The sequence below is a fragment of the Schistocerca piceifrons genome, chromosome 7, assembly GCF_021461385.2.
Source record: "Schistocerca piceifrons isolate TAMUIC-IGC-003096 chromosome 7, iqSchPice1.1, whole genome shotgun sequence".
Taxonomy (NCBI): domain Eukaryota; kingdom Metazoa; phylum Arthropoda; class Insecta; order Orthoptera; family Acrididae; genus Schistocerca; species Schistocerca piceifrons.
In genome coordinates, this window is record NC_060144.1 from 579,108,579 (window position 1) to 579,127,072 (window position 18,494).

Below are 18,494 nucleotides of genomic sequence, written 5' to 3' on the forward strand. Positions count from 1 at the left end.
ATGCAAATAAAATTGTTTTCATAATACGCACCACAGCCTACAAAATTTCAAAGTTACTGATGATGATCCCAAACCAAACAGTTGATTAATTAAGAAGTCGTAAAATTTAATTGAAGCGTTTATACAGCTGATTAACTTTTCTCAAGCAACAAGTTCCACCGATGGATTGCGTACTAGAGGACATATTGAATGGAGAGGGTGACGTAATTTCGACATGTACCAATTGCTTAACGTAGGAAGTGCTCAAGATGGCGAAATATTTCTCATCGTTGCATTTTAATTTAAATTCAAAACATGCGGTGGCAGAGGCATACAGTTCCCCCAACGATTCGAAGATCTGGTGCCTAAACATATGTTCGAAACTGAGAGAGCCGGCCGGTGTGGCCGTGTGGTTCTAGGTGCTTCAGTCTGGAACCGCGTAACCGCTACAGTCGCAGGTTCGAATCGTGCCTCGGGCATGGATGCGTGTGATGTCCTTAGGTTAGTTAGGTTTAAGTAGTTCTAAGTTCTAGGGGACTGATGACCACAGATGTTAAGTCCCATAGTGCTCAGAACCATTTGAACCATTTTTGAACCTGAGAGTCAGATACACTGTGCCACCCGTTGTCGTGAGAACGGTTCCTTTGCCCCTGCGTGTCATGTTGGCTGGGGAGACCCACTTGTTGACTGTGGATGCACAATAAACTGCACCGCCTGAGTTTATAAATAGCACAGGGAGCCATTCACCAGGTGAATTCGGACTGACAAGTACACATCGCAGATAGTAGGAATGTGGCAGTTGCTGCCATTTTGGTACGCAGGCGTTGTCTTCCATCAGCTTGCGAGCGGCCTTATGTTAAGATCGTTGAGTTTGGTCAACAAGTGGATGTGGATACTCTCAGTTTTGTTTTTACATCGGATTTCCATTTTTATTTTTGTATTTTCGTTTTTTAAATTCTTTGTCCCGTGGCCCTGTCCCGTTGTACTATAGCTTTTCAACTGTCAGTTTTCTTTTAAATTAAAGTGTTAACTAGGTGATTTAAAAGCTGCCCCGAGAGGATTTCCGATGTCTTCCAAGTTCAAGGACATAATCTGAATTAATCCATTAGAAATGGTTTGTGGAAGCCTGCCACAGTGAAAATAATGGGGTCTTTTACAAGTAACTGTCCTGCTACCAGTCACGATGTTCCTTTGTTTATATTTTGCACAACATGTTTCAGAAAGTAATTCCCATTTTCAGTTTTGCTTTTCTTCGTGTACTACGCCACTTTTTCGTAAAGTCTTTCATGTTTGTAGTTCTGCATTGCACTGTTGACTTTATGTTTTCTTATGGTTCGTTTTTGCAGAGTCTCACAAGGATGTTAAACATCACACACGATTTTCTGTGCACAGTGTACACGAAGACAACCAAACTTATTCAAACAAACGTTAAGAAAGATTTTTCGTAACTATTTGTTCATGTCAGCAGCTGTTCTCAATGTACACTGTGCGCGGAATATTGTGTGCGATGTTTAATACGCGTTAGATTCTGGACCGTAAGAAAACTTAAAGTAAACAGAACAATCCAGAACCGCACACGTGGTATACAGAGAAAAATATACTTGAAAATAGAAAGCATTTTGCAAAACGCGTCGTGTAAAATATAAACAAAGGAATAACTTGGCTGGTAGGAAAATGTTATTTCTAAACGAACCTAGGAACAGAAGGTCAGAAGGTTAGTACTATCTGTCTGATAAGGGAACGGTGTTAGGTAGTGAATTCCAAAGTTTTATTCATATCATTCTTGAACTATCGACCAGTAGTTTCAAACTGACTGTGCTTTGTAAATTATCTGTCCACACGACGTGGTGTTCTCGCTGGTTTTGGTCATGCTTTGCTTCAGTATTAACGACACTGTTATGAAATTGTTGGTAAGTATCTAAATTACATTGACCAATTTGGATTTTCTCTTTAATATGTGCTCTTATTTGAGACATGAGGTCACCAAGGTTCTTATCTAATAATTTTACAACGGAAAGCCGGCCGGTGTGGCCGTGCGGTTTTAAGCGCTTCAGTTTGGAACCGCGTGACCGCTACGGTCGCAGGTTCGAATCCTGCCTCGGGCATGGATGTGTGTGTTGTCATTAGGTTAGTTAGGTTTAAGTAGTTCTAAGTTCTAGGGGACTGATGACCTCAGATGTTGAGTCCCATAGTGCTCAGAGCCATTTGAACCATTTTTTTACCACGAAAACGTTTGAAAACTGACATTGACGCAAAGCATGTTTGGCGACAAAAATAAAGGTTTAAATACCAGCCACAAGCGTTTGAATTGGTGTTGTTGTTGTTGTGGTCTTCAGTCCTGAGACTGGTTTGATGCAGCTCTCCATGCTACCCTATCCTGTGCAAGCTTCTTCATCCCCCAGTACTTACTGCAAACTACATCCTTCTGAATCTGCTTAGTGTATTCACCTCTTGGTCTCCCTCTACGATTTTTACCCTCCACGCTGCCCTCGAATGCTAAATTTGTGACTCCTTGATGCCTCAGAACATGTCCTACCAACCAGTCCCTTCTTCTTGTTAAGTTGTGCCACAGACTCCTCTTCTCACCAATTCTATTCAATACCTCCTCATTAGTTATGTGATCTACCCGTTTAATCTTCAGCATTCTTCTGCAGCACGACATTTCGAAAGCTTCTATTCTCTTCTTGTCCAAACTATTTATCGTCCATGTTTCACTTCCATACAGGGCTACACTCCATACAAATACTTTCAGAAACTACTTCCTGACACTTAAATCTATCCTCGATCTTAACAAATTTCTCTTCTTCACAAACGATTTCCTTGCCATTGCCAGTCTACATTTTATATCTCCTCTACTTCGACCATCATCAGTTATTTTGCTCCCCAAATAGCAAAACGTCTTTACTACTTTAAGTGTCTCATTTCCTAATCTAATTCCCTCAGCTTCGCCCGACTTAATTCGACTACATTCCATTATCCTCGTTTTGCTTTTGTTGATGTTCATCTCATATCCTCCTTTCGAGACACTGTCCATTCCGTTCAACTGCCCTTCCAAATCCTTTTCTGTCTCTGACAGAATTACAATGTCATTGGCGAACCTCAATGTTTTTATTTCTTCTCCATGGATTTTAATACCCACTCCGAATTTTTCTTTTGTTTCCTTTACTGCTTGCTCAATATACAGTTGAATAACATCGGGGAGAGGCTACGACCCTGTCTGGTTTGAATTAGGTATCAGTTAAACAGAATGAAAATTTGCTATGCAAACCTGATAGCGGCTGGGGAAGTGCGCGAAGTCCTTGATGAGGACCAGTTTGACCATCTCGGGGTCTCTGACGAGCAGAGCCGGCTTCGCCTGGAAGAAGAAGCCGACGACGGGGTGCGGATCACTGTCGTTGTAGAGACGGCCGAACACTTCGGCGTAGGACTTGCGCATGAGCACGAAGTCGCGCATGTTGCCGAAGAAGGGCTCCGGCTTCAGGTAGGGGACTCCCCGGCGCGCCCAGTAGTCGAACTGCGCCGTCACGTGACGGTAGACCACCAGTAGCAGCAGAGCCAGGCCCAGCAGGACCTCCGTGCTGCCGTCCTCCAGGAGCAGGCCCATGGTTGCTGGAGAACCCTGGAAAAAGGTCCGTTATGAAGTCAGTAGACGAGACCGTGCCAAATCTACATATACTAGCCTCATTACTCTATTATCTACCAGAAATGCTGAGAAACTAAGTGAAATACATGTTAATGTCAGTACAGCTTAGGAACCGCTGTGATGGCTAAAACAGCACCGAGGTCCCATATCAGATGTAATGCTTCAGACGGCATATGTCACGTAGGGCACAATTAGCCAATCGCAAGGTCGTAATATACCGCAGATACCTTGAACAAAATGCTATGCCTCCCAACTGAAAAAAAGCGCAGTTCACACCCAATGCGAAGGATGGCAGGAAAAGTGATTCACAAAACTACTGCCCAATACCTTATCCAATACCTTATCATTCTGTTGTGCGCTCAAACGTAGCAAAACTAATCTAACATTATGATCTCTCTCATGCCAACAAGGACATCAGCCATGTGAAACAATGTGGTATCGATAGCAACGATGCCACGGCGTAGGTGAAAGTTCTTAACGGCGGTAGGACGTCAAACGGTCCGACTTGGAGCAGGAGAGTCACCACAGGACATTTCAATTTCCACTGTCTATACTTTTAGAAATACATTTATAAAACCTTGTCAGCATGACCAGGAGGCATTCAGAATTCACACTCTTAGCATTTAAATGTCCAGGGTCTATACTTTTACAAATAAATTCATAAAAATTTGTCAGCATCATCAGGAAGGATTCAGGTTCAAATGGTTCAAATGGCTCTGAGCACTATGGGACTCAACTTCTGAGGTCATCAGTCCCATAGAACTTAGAACTACTTAAACCTAACTAACCTAAGGACAACACACATATCCATTCCCGAGGCAGGATTCGAACCTGCGACCGTAGCGGTCGCGCGGTTCGAAACTGTAGCGCCTAGAATCGCTCGGCCACCCCGGCCGGCGGAAGGATTCAGGATTCACACTCATTGCAGTGGAAGTTCTAAAACATAACAAAATAAATTTTTTTTTGCTAGTGAAAATTCATCCCCTTTCACTTACTAATGGCAGCATTTGTTGCTATAGGTACACTTTTCTTCATAAATAAGAGAAATTCTGCGATGGATTTTGCGCAGCATACAAACCATACTTAAAGATAAATGAAACTCTAGAATTTTCCAAATCTATTAAAAACTGTGGTAAAAGTTGAGGGAATTAACTACAAAATTTGTGTTTTTTATAAACATGAAGTTTAAAATACAATAGCTGATTGGTTTTTTCGTAAATTAAATAAATTCTAGAGTTTCATGCACCTGTAGGTATGGTATGTATGCTGTGCAAAATTCATCGAAGGATCTCTCTAACTTATGAAGAAAAGTGTACCTATAGCAACAAATGCAGCCATTAGTAAGTGAAAAAATAACGAATTTTCACACGCAAAAAATTTTTATTTTGCTATGTTTTCGAACTTCCACTGCAATGAGTGTGAATCCCGAATCCTTCCTGGTGATTCTGACAAAGTTTTGTGAATTTATTTCTAAAAGTATAGACCCTGGAAATTAAAATGTCCTGTGATGCCTCTGCTGCTCCAAGTAGGCCCGTTTGACGTCCTACCCCCCCTTAAGTTGGCACTGCGACAGACACCGACGGCAGCGCCACCTAGCCGGCTCTGGGGAGCTCTTCGAGCTCCGCTCCTGATTCATCCCATTTGATTCCGAGGAGCCGACCTAGCAATTTATAATTTTTCTATTTCACAGTGGGCGAACCACTACTTGTACGCAAAGTTAAGTAAAGGTGATTTTACTTCACACTGCAGTGCCGGGAGTTTTATCACACCTGCTCCTCCTAGCTTCGTACCTTCGGCCTACCTTTCAGTTTTCAGGAGCAGACCCACGCGCCGCCTTCCATGCTGGATACAAAAAACGTAACATGCGATTTTCTCATATGACGTCCTGAAAGCCATGGAACGAGGCAGCCATGTAGGTAAAGCATTTCTTGACTTGTAAAAAGCATTTGCCTCAGTACCACAAGTACCATTGCTGTTGAAAATTCGATCTTGTGGAATATCACTCGAAATTCATGACGCGATTGACGATTTATCGATATTGATGATGCAGCATGTTATCTAGGATGAGAAGTAATCGACAGATACAGAATCCACTTCTGATGTACACCAGCAATATATCTTGGAGTCCTTGCTTTTGGTATTGAATGTTATATACCAACCAGGCAGTATGGATAGTATCCACAGACTATAACTAAACAATGTGCACAAAAAATCAATCAGCTGCTGATGAGGTTTCAAACTGTTGCAAAGATTGGTGACTAGCTTGAATTATTCGGAAATAGAAAAAGTGTCCACTTCACAAAATGAGAAGTGACAGTTCTGTATGACTACAATATGATTGAGTCACAACTGGAAAGTATAATATGTTGTAGGTATATGAAATGAAACGATCACACAGGTACAGTTGGCTAAATTAGGTCGTATGTACTGCAAACATTGATATGGGAAACCCCTTAACACAGACGCAAACTATTCCATGGATGAGAACCTCAAAACTTTTCCCGGCGCAGTGTACTTTCCATGAAGTTTCAGGATTTCAGCAGGATAACTTCGACTTCTTGCCTCCTTATTTCGTCTAACAACCGTTCAGCCATCTTCATGTGAGTGTTTTGCACTAGAGAGGGACTGCCACGATTTTTTTTTATTTTTATTTGCAGCATCTGAATCCCATCGACGAGTCTGTAGTTGCCACTACGCATCACAAATTAAGGACGTCTTCCGGACGTTGTTGCATCGGGCACATTTTAAGTCTGATGGAGATACCCTCACAAAGCAGCTCGAACTCCTACAGTCATTACTCAACGGTAATGGATATTCTCCACAGCAGGTCAACATAGATTCAAAGAAGAAGAAACGTGTGCAACCACAAGATAAAGAGAAGGAGAAGGAGTCTCTCTACGTCAGGGCGTTCCACCTGTACGTCCGCCATATTTTGTCGAAATTAGGCAGAATCTGAAGTAAACATCGTGTCAAAGTAATCTTTCGCCAACCTGCAAGGGCTTGTGCTGTTCTTGTTTCGGCAAAGAACGAGGGAGGGCTGGAATCTACAGAATACATTGCCAATGTGGCAATGCCTACATTGGTCAGACGACAAGCACCGTGGGTGAAAGATGCACTGAACGTCAACGTAACGCTCGCTCTTCGCAGCCCATAAGTCAGACATAGCCGAGCATTGTACATCCACAGGACATTCCATGGGTTATTTTACCACGCCAATCTCTGTCTCAAGGAGATCTTCTGGTATTCAATTACTAAGGAATCAGTGGAAATAACTTTAGTGCATGATTTTATTATCGTGATGCCGATTTTCAACTGGAGAAGGGCTGGCACTCGGTGATTTCTATGATTTATTCACAATGAAAACATTTTATGACCAATGACATGTGTAGTGACAGCTAATTTTATTAATTTTGACATCTGAATTTCAACTCCGCGAGCACGCTCCCGAGCGTATGTGGTATCACCATTACGCATCTGCCCTCGTCTCAAAGATGGAGGACTATTTGAAGATAGTGTGAAAGTCGACAGAGGTCTGTTATGTAGTGGCTGCCTTGGCACATGCAAGTCCGCGCCACTTTTCAGCACAAAGTGAGCGATATGAACTAGCAAACTGCAGTGCAAAACACTCACCCGAAAATGGCTCAATTATTGTCAGCCGGAATATCTTGACTAGAAATAGAAGTTATCCGGCTGCAGTCCCGAAACCTCACGGAATGATTCGTGTATGAGTACTTGTAAAAGTTAAAAAAATAGTTTTAAATCAGGACTCCATGAATGTACTAAAGCCCCTCCCCCCACATTGCTCCTTTACATTTTAAGAAGGCAAGATTCTTCTAGTTTCAGCGTGGACAGAGGCATTTAGCAATTATTCTCCATGTACCCCGTATGTGAATGGAACTATATATATATACATATATATATATATATACACATATATATATATATATATATATATATATATATATATGTGTGTGTGTGTGTGTGTGTGTGTGTATGTGTGTGTGTGTGTGTGTGTGTGTGTTTGTGTGTGAATGTACGATCCATATCTCCTCCTAAATCATTTGTTGGATTTTAAACAAATTGGGTACGTATATATTTGGTAGCACACACCATCTAGACCAGGGCCGGCCAAACGCTGCACAGTGTGCAGACGTGCGGAAGTGCTGCACATGTGCGACAGCGACATCTGTTATTAGACATGTGTCCTAAATGAACGGCAGCGGCTCCACTTCCCTGTTTATGTGGTACAAGCAAGAGCGCAACATATCCAGTCTCGTTTACGCCTGGCGACCGTAACCTTAACAGAGAAGTAATGAGAAATGGCAGGTACTGTGAAAAAGCAAAGGACGGGAGATCTATGTTCTCAGTCGTTTAAAAATGACTGGGAACTGCGATTCGTTTTTGTAGTCGTTGGTGGAAACTCACAGTGTTTGCTGTGCTGCCGAATAATAGGCGTCCAGCGTAAGTGTTCAATTGAAAGAAATTACAATACATATCACAAAGACGAGTGTAGTGTACTCAACAGTGAAGAACGGCAAGCAAAATTAAATGCCCTTCAGAAAATGGATGAGACACATCAACTCGATTTTACTGTACGTCAAAGTAACTGATACTTCTTGAACTCTTAGTTTGTTGTGTTACATTTATGTCTGACTTACTGTACGCTGTACAATGTACTGTTTTCAATTTTCCCGAATGACAATCACACTAAATCTTCACTGCGAGCAAGTTTTAAAATCGCATTAAGAATTGCACAATCTGGGAAACCCTTTTCCGAAGGGGAGTTTGTGAAAGGGTATCTGATTAATGCTGCAGAACTTGTGTGTCCCACGAACGTTAGCAGGTTTCAAGAAATCGGTCTGTCCAAACAAACAGTGACAAGACGTATCAGTGCTATGGCCAGAGATCTGCACAGGCAGCTAATAAATGAGGCTAAATACTTTGTTGCTTTCTCTGTTGCCCTCGATGAAGCAACAGATCTTACAGTTACAGCCCAGGTTGTGATATACATACGAGGTGTCGATAACGCACTTTGTGTAACAGAGGAGCGACATCTGTGCGTAGAAACATGCACTACCTGAACGCTGACGGCTGCGCCGTGCGCGCTGTGACCTGGAAGTTGCACATGTGCAAGAGCACCGCACGCGTGCAGAATTTCTGGCCGGCCCTGATCTAGACTGTTCTGCATGAGTAGAATCTCGCACATGTAGTATCAGAATGTTTTCGAATGGGTATACGGCTGAGGAGGGAGAGGGGAGGATAGATGGATAACAAGATGGCGAGGGAAGAGATAAGTAGTGAGAGTGGAAGAATGAAATACGAAGGTAGGGGTGGAGACGGAGGAGAAGGGAGGAAAAGGGGTGGTGAGGGTGGAGATGGAGGTGGACAGATGGAGGTAGGTGGATGAGACAAACACAGAGAAGACAGGATGAGATGGGAAGATAATTTTATATAATTTGTTTACATTATTGCTTAGTACATAGCTTCACCATCGCACCCAAGAAAAGGTTTTGGCAAGAGTTTGAAAAGTATTTGTGTCACGTATTTGTTTTTAACATGTATAATAGCAACAAATTTCTCCCAAATTTAACAAGTTCGTAATTTATACGGCATAAAAGCGAAGGATGTTCTTTTTATTATTAGTAATAAACTTTAAAAACTACCGGCAGAAGTAAAGCTGTGAGTACCGGGCGTGAGTCGTGCTTCGGTAGCTCAGTTGGTAGAGCACTTGCCCGCGAAAGGCATAGGTCCCGAGTTCGAGTCTCGGTCGGGCACACAGTTTTAATCTGCCAGGAAGTTTCATATCAGCGCACACTCCGCTGCAGAGTGAAAATCTCATTCAGTAATTAACTTTGTTGTAATATTGTGAAACAGGTCTGCTGTTCATGCCTATAAATTAGGGATACAGTGTATCTTTCTGTCGTTTCCACCAGCATTGGGTAAGTCCGCCTCTCTGTTATTATTTTATTATTTCTTTGTGGAGTATCTCCCCCCTCATGTTATGCCTTCCTTCAACAGCCTTATCGTGTGTTGGTTCCATCTCTGCACTTACAAAACAGTGTCACGTTTGATTCTGGCAGCCTATGAATGACTGTCCTATCCTGGGTTGAATGTTTCCTAAAGCCAGTCAGACTGCAAACCAATCCACTTGGGGTGACCCTCAGGAACACGACTGAAAAGAAAATTTAATCCATGCCAAAACATAAACGCTTTTATTTAAATGCTGATTTGGGAAGGGGTGTCATAATGCCCCGTGCTCCTTCGCAATCTTGACCCCAGTTAGAACAGCGCTTGCCACTGGATGATATATCAATCGCTATGTGAGACTGTCACGATACGGCACTGCTCCGGCAACATACTTGTTTGCGATGATTCGCGATCGTCAGCCTGTAAAAGTACCGCGATCGATATTCCTGCTAGTGAGCTGCCTAGCAATAGTCAGTAGCTAGCGAGACTTAGCTTCTAGAATTTTCTGCTGTCTCCACCACAGGGCATTTTCGTGTCACTATGACAATGCGATTTAGTGACAAGCGCACCACTGAAGTAGTGGGGCAGACTCAGTCGAGTGGTCACGTAGTGAAGGAGCTGTTGATGATCAGTGCGAGAAGTTGGATTATGAAGTGTTTAGTAGCGCACTGAAGTTGCGTTGAAAATGTCAAACTGTACCTGGTCGTTTTAGAGTGCATCAGTTTTAACATTTGTCACTAATATCACAGTGAATGAGCGGTAGTGTTTGGCTGTTCCATTCTTTGAAGGTGAATAAATTAAGTTAAACGACATCGTCTTCTATTCCGTAGGAAGCTTACTATATTTTGTGTCTGATATTTTAGATAGCGATTACAGTTATGACAAGAATTGTCAGGCTATAGTTTCGTTCTTTTATGGCATCATGGCTCAATTCAGTCTCTCCAAGTTGCCAATCATTAGGAACGCCAAAGCTTAACATTTAGAAGTAAGGGCGGCATAGTTCTGCTTCTTATTGTTCACAACATTTGATAGGATACCTTACGTCATTTACTTTCCTTCTGTTGCATTCTTGTTCCCAATTAGTGAACAATTTGTAATCTAACCATCCTAGTGTGCGCAATACTAGAGCACAATAGGAATAGTGATTAAGTGAAGTTTTTTTCTGGAAATGTACATTAGATTGGCTGAGACAGAGTTAAAAAAATCAGTGTTCTGTTGACTCATTACTTTTTATTCCGGCTTGGGAGACCGATGGGGCCTAGTGCCTAATGGTGTTACTGTATATGCTATATGTGGTGCGTTCAATGCACTCGTTGTACGACTAGGCATAGATGTGAAGCTAGAGGTGAGTACTCACTGTGTTCGGGAAGTATAGAGCAGATCTCAAACCTACAGTTCCCACAGATAGCGAAATCCTCACGTTGAATAAGAGTATAATAATTCAGAAGTTACCACTGCGGTAAATTTAGTCAAAATATGAGTAGCTTTGTTTTCTGAAAATTTAAAGAGTCAAGCCTTCTGAAAATTAAAACTACTACGAATGTGAAGTGAATTATTTTAGTGTGTAAGGAGGAGACTCCTTCTATATGAGTTTGTTGACCATCATTCATTATCCACTTTGGTCAGGCAGGTAGGATGAACAAAGCAGTCAGATGGATATATGAAAGAAAATTATCGTCGAGGTAACTGTTTCGGGACTGTCAGCTGGTGCGCAAGGTGAAGAGACAGATGCTGCGTAGTTTCACTGTGCGGTTAACACTTGTGAAGGACAAGGCCACCTTGTGTACAGAGATAGCTCAACATACCTGTTTTATGACTATGCTATCTTATCTTTGAAAACTGTGACATAATCGACCGATCTCAGGTAACGACCAGCTATCAAAACCAGTGGTGCTGAGCCTATTGAAGGAAAATTGTAATTTTAACTGTGTTGCGTATCGATATTGCTGTAAGATTCTACACCTAGCCGGCCCCTGTTAATACTTAAAACCGAAACGAGATGTTATAAATATGGGCGAATTGTTGTAGGAATGGTGCTGTGTGAACGTTCATTTATTCAGTATTGGTAAGTAAATAATCTATTAAAATCAAATTATTACAAAGTTTATTGGACTTTAAATATAACAAACTAATCGTTTCTATGACTTCAGCTGGAGGGTTGTCTTCATTCACACGCTATATACCGTGCCTCAATGAAAAACATATGTTTTAATCTTACTTTAAAATCAATATGTGAAGCTTTCTGTAGTTAAAGACACACATTGCGCAAAAGAATTTTGTAAAAAACATTGTCGTTTTCTTCCGTTACGACGCGAAAATTTAAACTTTGGCACAAACCAAAAATACTGTAACTGTCTGCAGGAATTAGTGAATAGTTCTCTCTGTAGAGATACATTCTTCATGTGTTCAACAGAGATGCATCAGCACTTGCTGAACTGGGAAGGAGCAGGCCAGAGAGGGACAGTTTGCTGTTTTATTCAAGTATGTGTCAGTGTCACATAACGCCAGAGGAGGGTGCAAAACAGGAGGACTAAATAACCATAAACACACTTTCCTGCTTCGGATCACGTTGAAGCTTCGTTGAATGGTTTTGAATTGTCCCTAGCGGTTCCACCCTGTATCCCAGACCAAATATTGTGGTTATGCTACATTCAAAAGTGGCAGCAACCCCACTACGTCCTGTGGGAATGGGTGAAGAGTCTTCATGTTTGCATACTGCACTGCAAAATGTCGTTTCCGGCCGATAAAACGCCTAAGTGAATGTCACAAGTGAATCTTTGGCTTCATTAATGATTTTTATGCCACCTCCTGAGGATTTTTCGTGTAAATTCAGAGTGTCAGTGTGCCTGAAATGTTTCCCTCAGCCATCTACAAAAATCGCGTGAATTAAACATGTGCGTCACGGTTCTGACATCCATCGAAGAGCCGTCAAGAAATGGGGTGATATGCAGGTAAGGGGAGAGGGTGATGAATACCTTTATATCTTGTGACAACCTGGCAGAACTGTGGTGAGATTGGTGCCAAAGCGACACGAACTTCTGGTCTCTGGCCACTTTTCAATCATTTATGCTGTTTGAAGCGTCACCTAACCCGAGGAAGTCCTTTCAGGCGCTACGCTTTTGCATCATTACCGAGGAGGGCTGTAGGGACATTTCAAACTTTTGCATCGCAGCGTGGGAAAATGTCGGAATCTGAGAAAAGTGCCCTTTCAAGTCCTTTGCTCAGTGTTCTTAGTTTGCCAATAAATGAAACAGCTAGTCTGTGCTTCGGTGCAGAGCAATTCGCCAGATACCTTAATGCAAAGGAATGAGCCGAAATCATTTCGTATACGCCCATATTAGGTAAGAGCACTCTCTTTCGTGACAGGGGATGACGAAAGAGGCGCAAGATTGCTAAGGTCTGATTGTGACCATACGTTCTCCACATGGAAATTCCGCGCAGGACGCTGAGAATGCTCCAGAACTTATGACGACATCCAATTTCCAGAAAATATAAAACTCTACAAGTATGTGAAGGTACCTGTGAGCCTAGTGGATGAATTCCATAGGAGTTAGGTGACGACGAAAGAAACCGATCCTGATTCCGAGCCTAGTTTTAGCGAAAAAAATAGGTAGGAAAACATTTAAAGCTCTCATACTGCAGTACAAGCCTGTATATGAATCAGCCTATATTTGTGTGGTTACGAAAGACATCCTAAAGACTGTCCCAGTAGGCAAGGACTCGGACTACGGGCGTCACAATGTCTCGATTGTCTGTCAGGAGGACAGTGGTTCAAATTGACAGCCAGCCATCCAGATTTAGGTTTATGTGATTTCCCTGAATAGGTCCAGGCAAATGCCGCGATGGTTTCTTTGAAAACGCGCGGCCGATTTCCTGCTCCATCCTTCAAACATTCTGAGCGTCTTCTCCATCTATAATGACCTCAATGTCGACGGGACGTTAGACCCTAGTCTTTCTCTCTCCCTTCCTTCGACCGGCGGACGGCGGGGTAGGAAAGAGGCGTGCAGGGGGCGATGAGATATTCCAAACGTGAGCCACCCTTTAAGGTTTAGATAGCTTACTGAAGATTAAACTACAGCTAACCATAAACACCGGATAACGCAGTCAGAGCTTAATTTCTTGATAAACTGACGCGACAAAAAATTTGTCACACCAGTGCCCACGCATAGATGCATCGTTCAGCCGTTACAGTCGGCGCAGCGACAGAGTAACGTGCAACCTCGGTGCCCACACTGCCTCTACGTGAACACAAGACAATACCGGTCATTGCAGACATTTATTTTTCAAGTGGACATTGCACATATATCTGGGTAAATGTAAGAACGTGAGAGAGTCGCAAAAAGGGGAAGTTGTGTTTGACCATGGCCATGGCCGTACGATGTGTGACGTTGCTGGATTTGTTAGTATTTCGTGGCGAACTGTTCAACGTGTCGAGAAGCAGTGGTGTAACACATTCTCATTATAAACACGACGCCAGTAATTTGGACGGAAAAAGATCCTGACTGAAAGGGAATAGAGACGCGTTTCAGAGGTTGTGTATCAAAATCGCTTCCAAACTCGACGTTATTTGCTGCAGGCAGTGAATGAAGGTCCATCGCTACCTGTTAGCGAGAGACGGGAAGTGTACGAAATGAACATTTGGTGTCGGTCACCTCGCAAGAAGCCGTTTGTCACAAAAGGTACATAAAGGCGACAGTAAACTTCATCGGGCTGGAAGAATATGTGGTTTGTTTTCTGAACACACTCCCACCCTATCACATGTCTATTGGCTCGCAAAGCAACTGACTGGAACAAACAGATATTTTTGGGGTATGTTGGAACAGCGAGTAAAGCCCAGACATCAATCCTGTTGGGGGAACATCAGCAACTGAGAATTATACTAGAGGTGGAAAATAGCGATCCAGTTGTAAAGTTCTTTTATTATCGCACGACCGGTTTCGGGAACTTACAAGCCCATCTTCAGGTGTCGTAACTTGGTGCTGTGGCCCCCGAACGCGGGACTCCCTGTTCTGCGCTCATAGGTAGCACACCGCGCATAGTACACGTCCACCACGGCCACAGCACCAAGTTATGACACCTGAAGATGGGCTTAGACTGAAACCGGTCGTGTGATAATAAAAGAACTTTATAACTGATGCGCCATTGTCAACCTCTGGCAAGACATCAATATCTCCACAATTTGGTGAAACTGTGCTATAAAATCCCAAACGAATAGTTTGACCTCAATGCGACGTACCTGCAGAATGTTGTAGACTCACTCGCTAATTTAATACAGGTGGTTATCAAGTCCAGGGGCGGAATTGCGCGGTTAAATGGTGCTTGTAATGATCTCTCTATAGGTTATATTGTTGGCCGGTGAGTTTAGAAGGCTTTGCTTTTTCCCAGGGTCAGTACGCGCGAGTATGTCATATATATATCACTGTGTCTTTCACCCGTTTATCTCTGTGAATGTATTACTCCTGATTACGACACGGTAGATATAGTGCGGCTTTTGAATACGTAGTATTGTATCGATTTTCTGAAGACAGTTTGCTTAAGGTACTCATGATAACCAACGTCCTTAACGTCTGTTTGCTGCACATTTCTTGGGCACCCTTTGAGTTAGAATGTGACAAATTTTTTCGAGAAAGCAAAGCTCCTCTGCACAGACAAACACAGATTTAAGAAACATCGTTTACGCGAAACTCGGCTTGCCCTCCTCTCATACGATAGCCTGCGAATCATCAATGAAGGGTAACAGGTAGATCCCATATTCCTGGATCTCCAGAAAGCATTTGGCACAGTGCTACGCTGCAGATCGTTAATGGAGGTCCGTACATACAGAATAGGTTTTCAGATACGTGACCTGAGCAGTTTTAAAGTAATAGGACCCAGTACATCGTCCCGAACGAGGAGCGGTCCTCAGAGACAAGAGTGCTCCAGGGAAGTATGAAAGCAACGTTCTTGGTCTCTACATATGCAATGGTGAGCAAACCTTAAGAGCCATGGTAAATTCTTCATATTGTGTCACTAACTAGTAACATAGATTTATGGAACTTAAACCATATATGGAAAGCACTGAAGAGTAGTACAGAGGATAACTGAAAGCAAAACACAATGAGACGAACAGAGATGATATTTCATTCAAAGTGAATAATTACACTAACGTGGCCGAGTGGTTCTAGGCACTACAGTCTGGCAACGCGCGACCGCTACGGTGGAAGTTTCGAATCCTGCCTCGGGCATGGGTGTGTGTGATGTCCTTAGGTTAGTTAGGTTTAAGTAGTTCTAAGTTCTAGGGGACTGATGACCTCAGCAGTTAAGTCCCTAGTGCTCAGAGCCATTTGAACCAATTACACTAACGTCATCACGATTTATGATGATCCTCTGGACATTTCAAAAGCGAGAAATGGTTCTTAATAGGATGTGTGATGATCATGGGCGGAAATCCATTTTCTGCAACGTGCTTCTGCCGGTGGAAGTGAGGGAGGGGTGAGGGGAACATTAAGGGGCTTTTACTCGACTCATTAATGAACACCTGATGGCAAGAGGGATTTTACAGCCATAAATTTTGACTACAGTCAACCGACATATGCATTTTGTTACCTCAGGCAATAAGTTCACCAACTGTATTATCTTGAGAATAATCAATAATGTTAAGCTCAATGCTTTACGCTTTTAACAACAACATTTGTAAAAATTATATTAATTTTCTGCACAGGAAGGCTTCACGTAGCCCTAAGCCAAGAAACAGTTCTGGTTACGAAACAGTCACCTGGTGGCGGTCAAATTGGTAACTTCTGTATCCTCTCTCTCAGAACTACCGGGGCACAAAAAACTTTCAAACGAGCAAATAGCAGCTGGTTCTACCGCACAAAAACATCATATTTTCTTATATCAATCCAAACTTACATAATGAAGGAAAACGAAGTCAAAATTAATATTAATTAAAATTGGGGAGGAACGAGGAGACATCTTATCATTGCAACGAAACGCCAAACTTAATTAGGCACAATTCCTGTAACATATATAATAAAGAAGACACAAATCAACAGTAGAAGGAAACTCTAATGTGATGCAAACATGGCCAAAAGACACCACTCACGTGGACAACTGAACGATAGTCAACAAAACAACTTAAAGCCACATCACTCACGCAGTGATGAATCCAAGTACCTTGCATGCAACATGACTCAGTACTGTTGCACAACCACTGTCCACAGTGTTGCCTAGCGCTGTTAACATTCACTCTGGGTAAACGTCACAGCTGCAGCACCACACAGCAGTAAAGAGGAACACAGACCAAAATCCTCTCGCAGAAGGCATGACAGGTTCTGCGCAAAAACGTGACGTCACTCTGACAATCACTGGAGTGGTCGCTATTTGTTCACAAGTAACAACAGGCACAAATCATGCTAGTATCTTCCCACCACTTCCGTACACATCTGGATGTAACACGCATAGCACGAACCTGCATCCCCTACTTCGTACAGAGCAGTGCGAAGCTGGCAGGCAGAGGGGCTGCAATCATTATGAAGCAGGCCAAGCACTGTATCGTGTGTGAGATACAGAGGTGAGCTAGTGTGCCAGGACTGACCCCAGTTCACAGCTAGTAAGGCCACGTCACCTTAACGCGTCTGCGCGTAGCGCGCAAGTATTGTACCACAATTAAATAGGAAACTAAAAATCAAAATTTATGTTTAAAACTTTGTTACAATATAATTTAGTGCTATAATCTTCCAAATACCGAGTCTTTCTGTTCTAGACTTAATCGTTTACGTAAAAAAACCGTTTTAAGAGAAAAATAAGTTGCGCTATGTAATGAAGGTAGAAAGCCAGAATTTGGTCAGAAGGTACAGTTAGAGCTCATAAATGTAGTGTCGCGGAATAGTAAAGAGTTGGAAACCTGGAATATTGTCAAAGTTTCGTTGCCTATGCCGAGAGCCAGAGGCAGTAGGTTAGCCAAGAGGTAAGAGGATTGCACAGATATGGAATGTGTCGCCACGCAGGGGCAATGGCCTGGTTACACACAACAGGCGGGAGAGAATTGCTTAGCACGCGGCTATGTGTTAGATGGAGACTTTTGTAGAGTGCAAGACAGAGGTATAGCGTCAGCTGTACTGCATTTCACAACTTCGCGTAAGTCTGTCGCAACAACACGTGACACCTAAGGGGCGAGTGCGAAGGATGAATCAGCAGTATAAGTGGAACGAATGCGGTCATTACAAACGAGCATGTCGTCAGGACGTCGCTCGTGCTTCCTTTAAGCACGCCAGCTTCGAGAGCAACAGGACACTCGCACTCGCAGTCAGACTTGCAGTTAGATGTGTACTGGGTCGCTGCGTAGCGCTCAGCTCTGTGATCCACATGTTAATTTTTATTAAGGAGATGTTGCAGTAAGGGCGGCCCATCCAGCAACAGATGTGAGGGGACAGTGCCAACTCTGGCCCTCTCTGCTGCCGCTGTCAATCATCAACCCAGCATCAGCAGACATCGCAGCAGACTCGCTCGCCGCCAATGCTCACCACATCAGTGAGCCGTAGTCGAGATACCCGCCGTCACAACCGGGTGAGCCGGCGACACTGGGGGACTGCAGCCCATTCCACCCGTCCACTGCGGACATGCCACCAGGAGGAGTAGGGAAGAAGACGGGGTGGGATAGAGTACAATCCGCACTATGAGAACGCCTCTCGTGCCGACAGCGTCTGGACGCCAACCCGGAGCCTCCTGCTGTCTGCAGCCGAGCCAGCCGGCCAGCCAGCTGCCACCAGCCATGCGTGGCCGAAGTACGCAGTAAGGACATTCCGTCGCTACATCACAGCACGAGTTGCTGCCCTAGCAAGACTGTGCGGTCCGGAGCTGGCGTCATCACTACGAGTCAGCGAGGACTCGGGAAGGTCATTGATATCACCAAGCCACATTGTAC

At 43.3% G+C, this 18,494-nt stretch overlaps 1 protein-coding gene across 1 annotated transcript in view; it reads right to left on the minus strand.

Moving 5' to 3' along the window:
• LOC124805307 (cytochrome P450 6a2-like) overlaps window positions 1–18,494 on the minus strand; it is a 119,491-nt gene that overhangs the window by 64,025 nt on the left and 36,972 nt on the right. Inside the window, exon 2 of the mRNA XM_047265823.1 lies at window positions 3,248–3,598. Coding sequence (XP_047121779.1) covers window positions 3,248–3,583 — 336 coding nt within the window. The 5' untranslated portion in view covers window positions 3,584–3,598. The remainder of the gene's footprint in view (window positions 1–3,247; window positions 3,599–18,494) is intronic.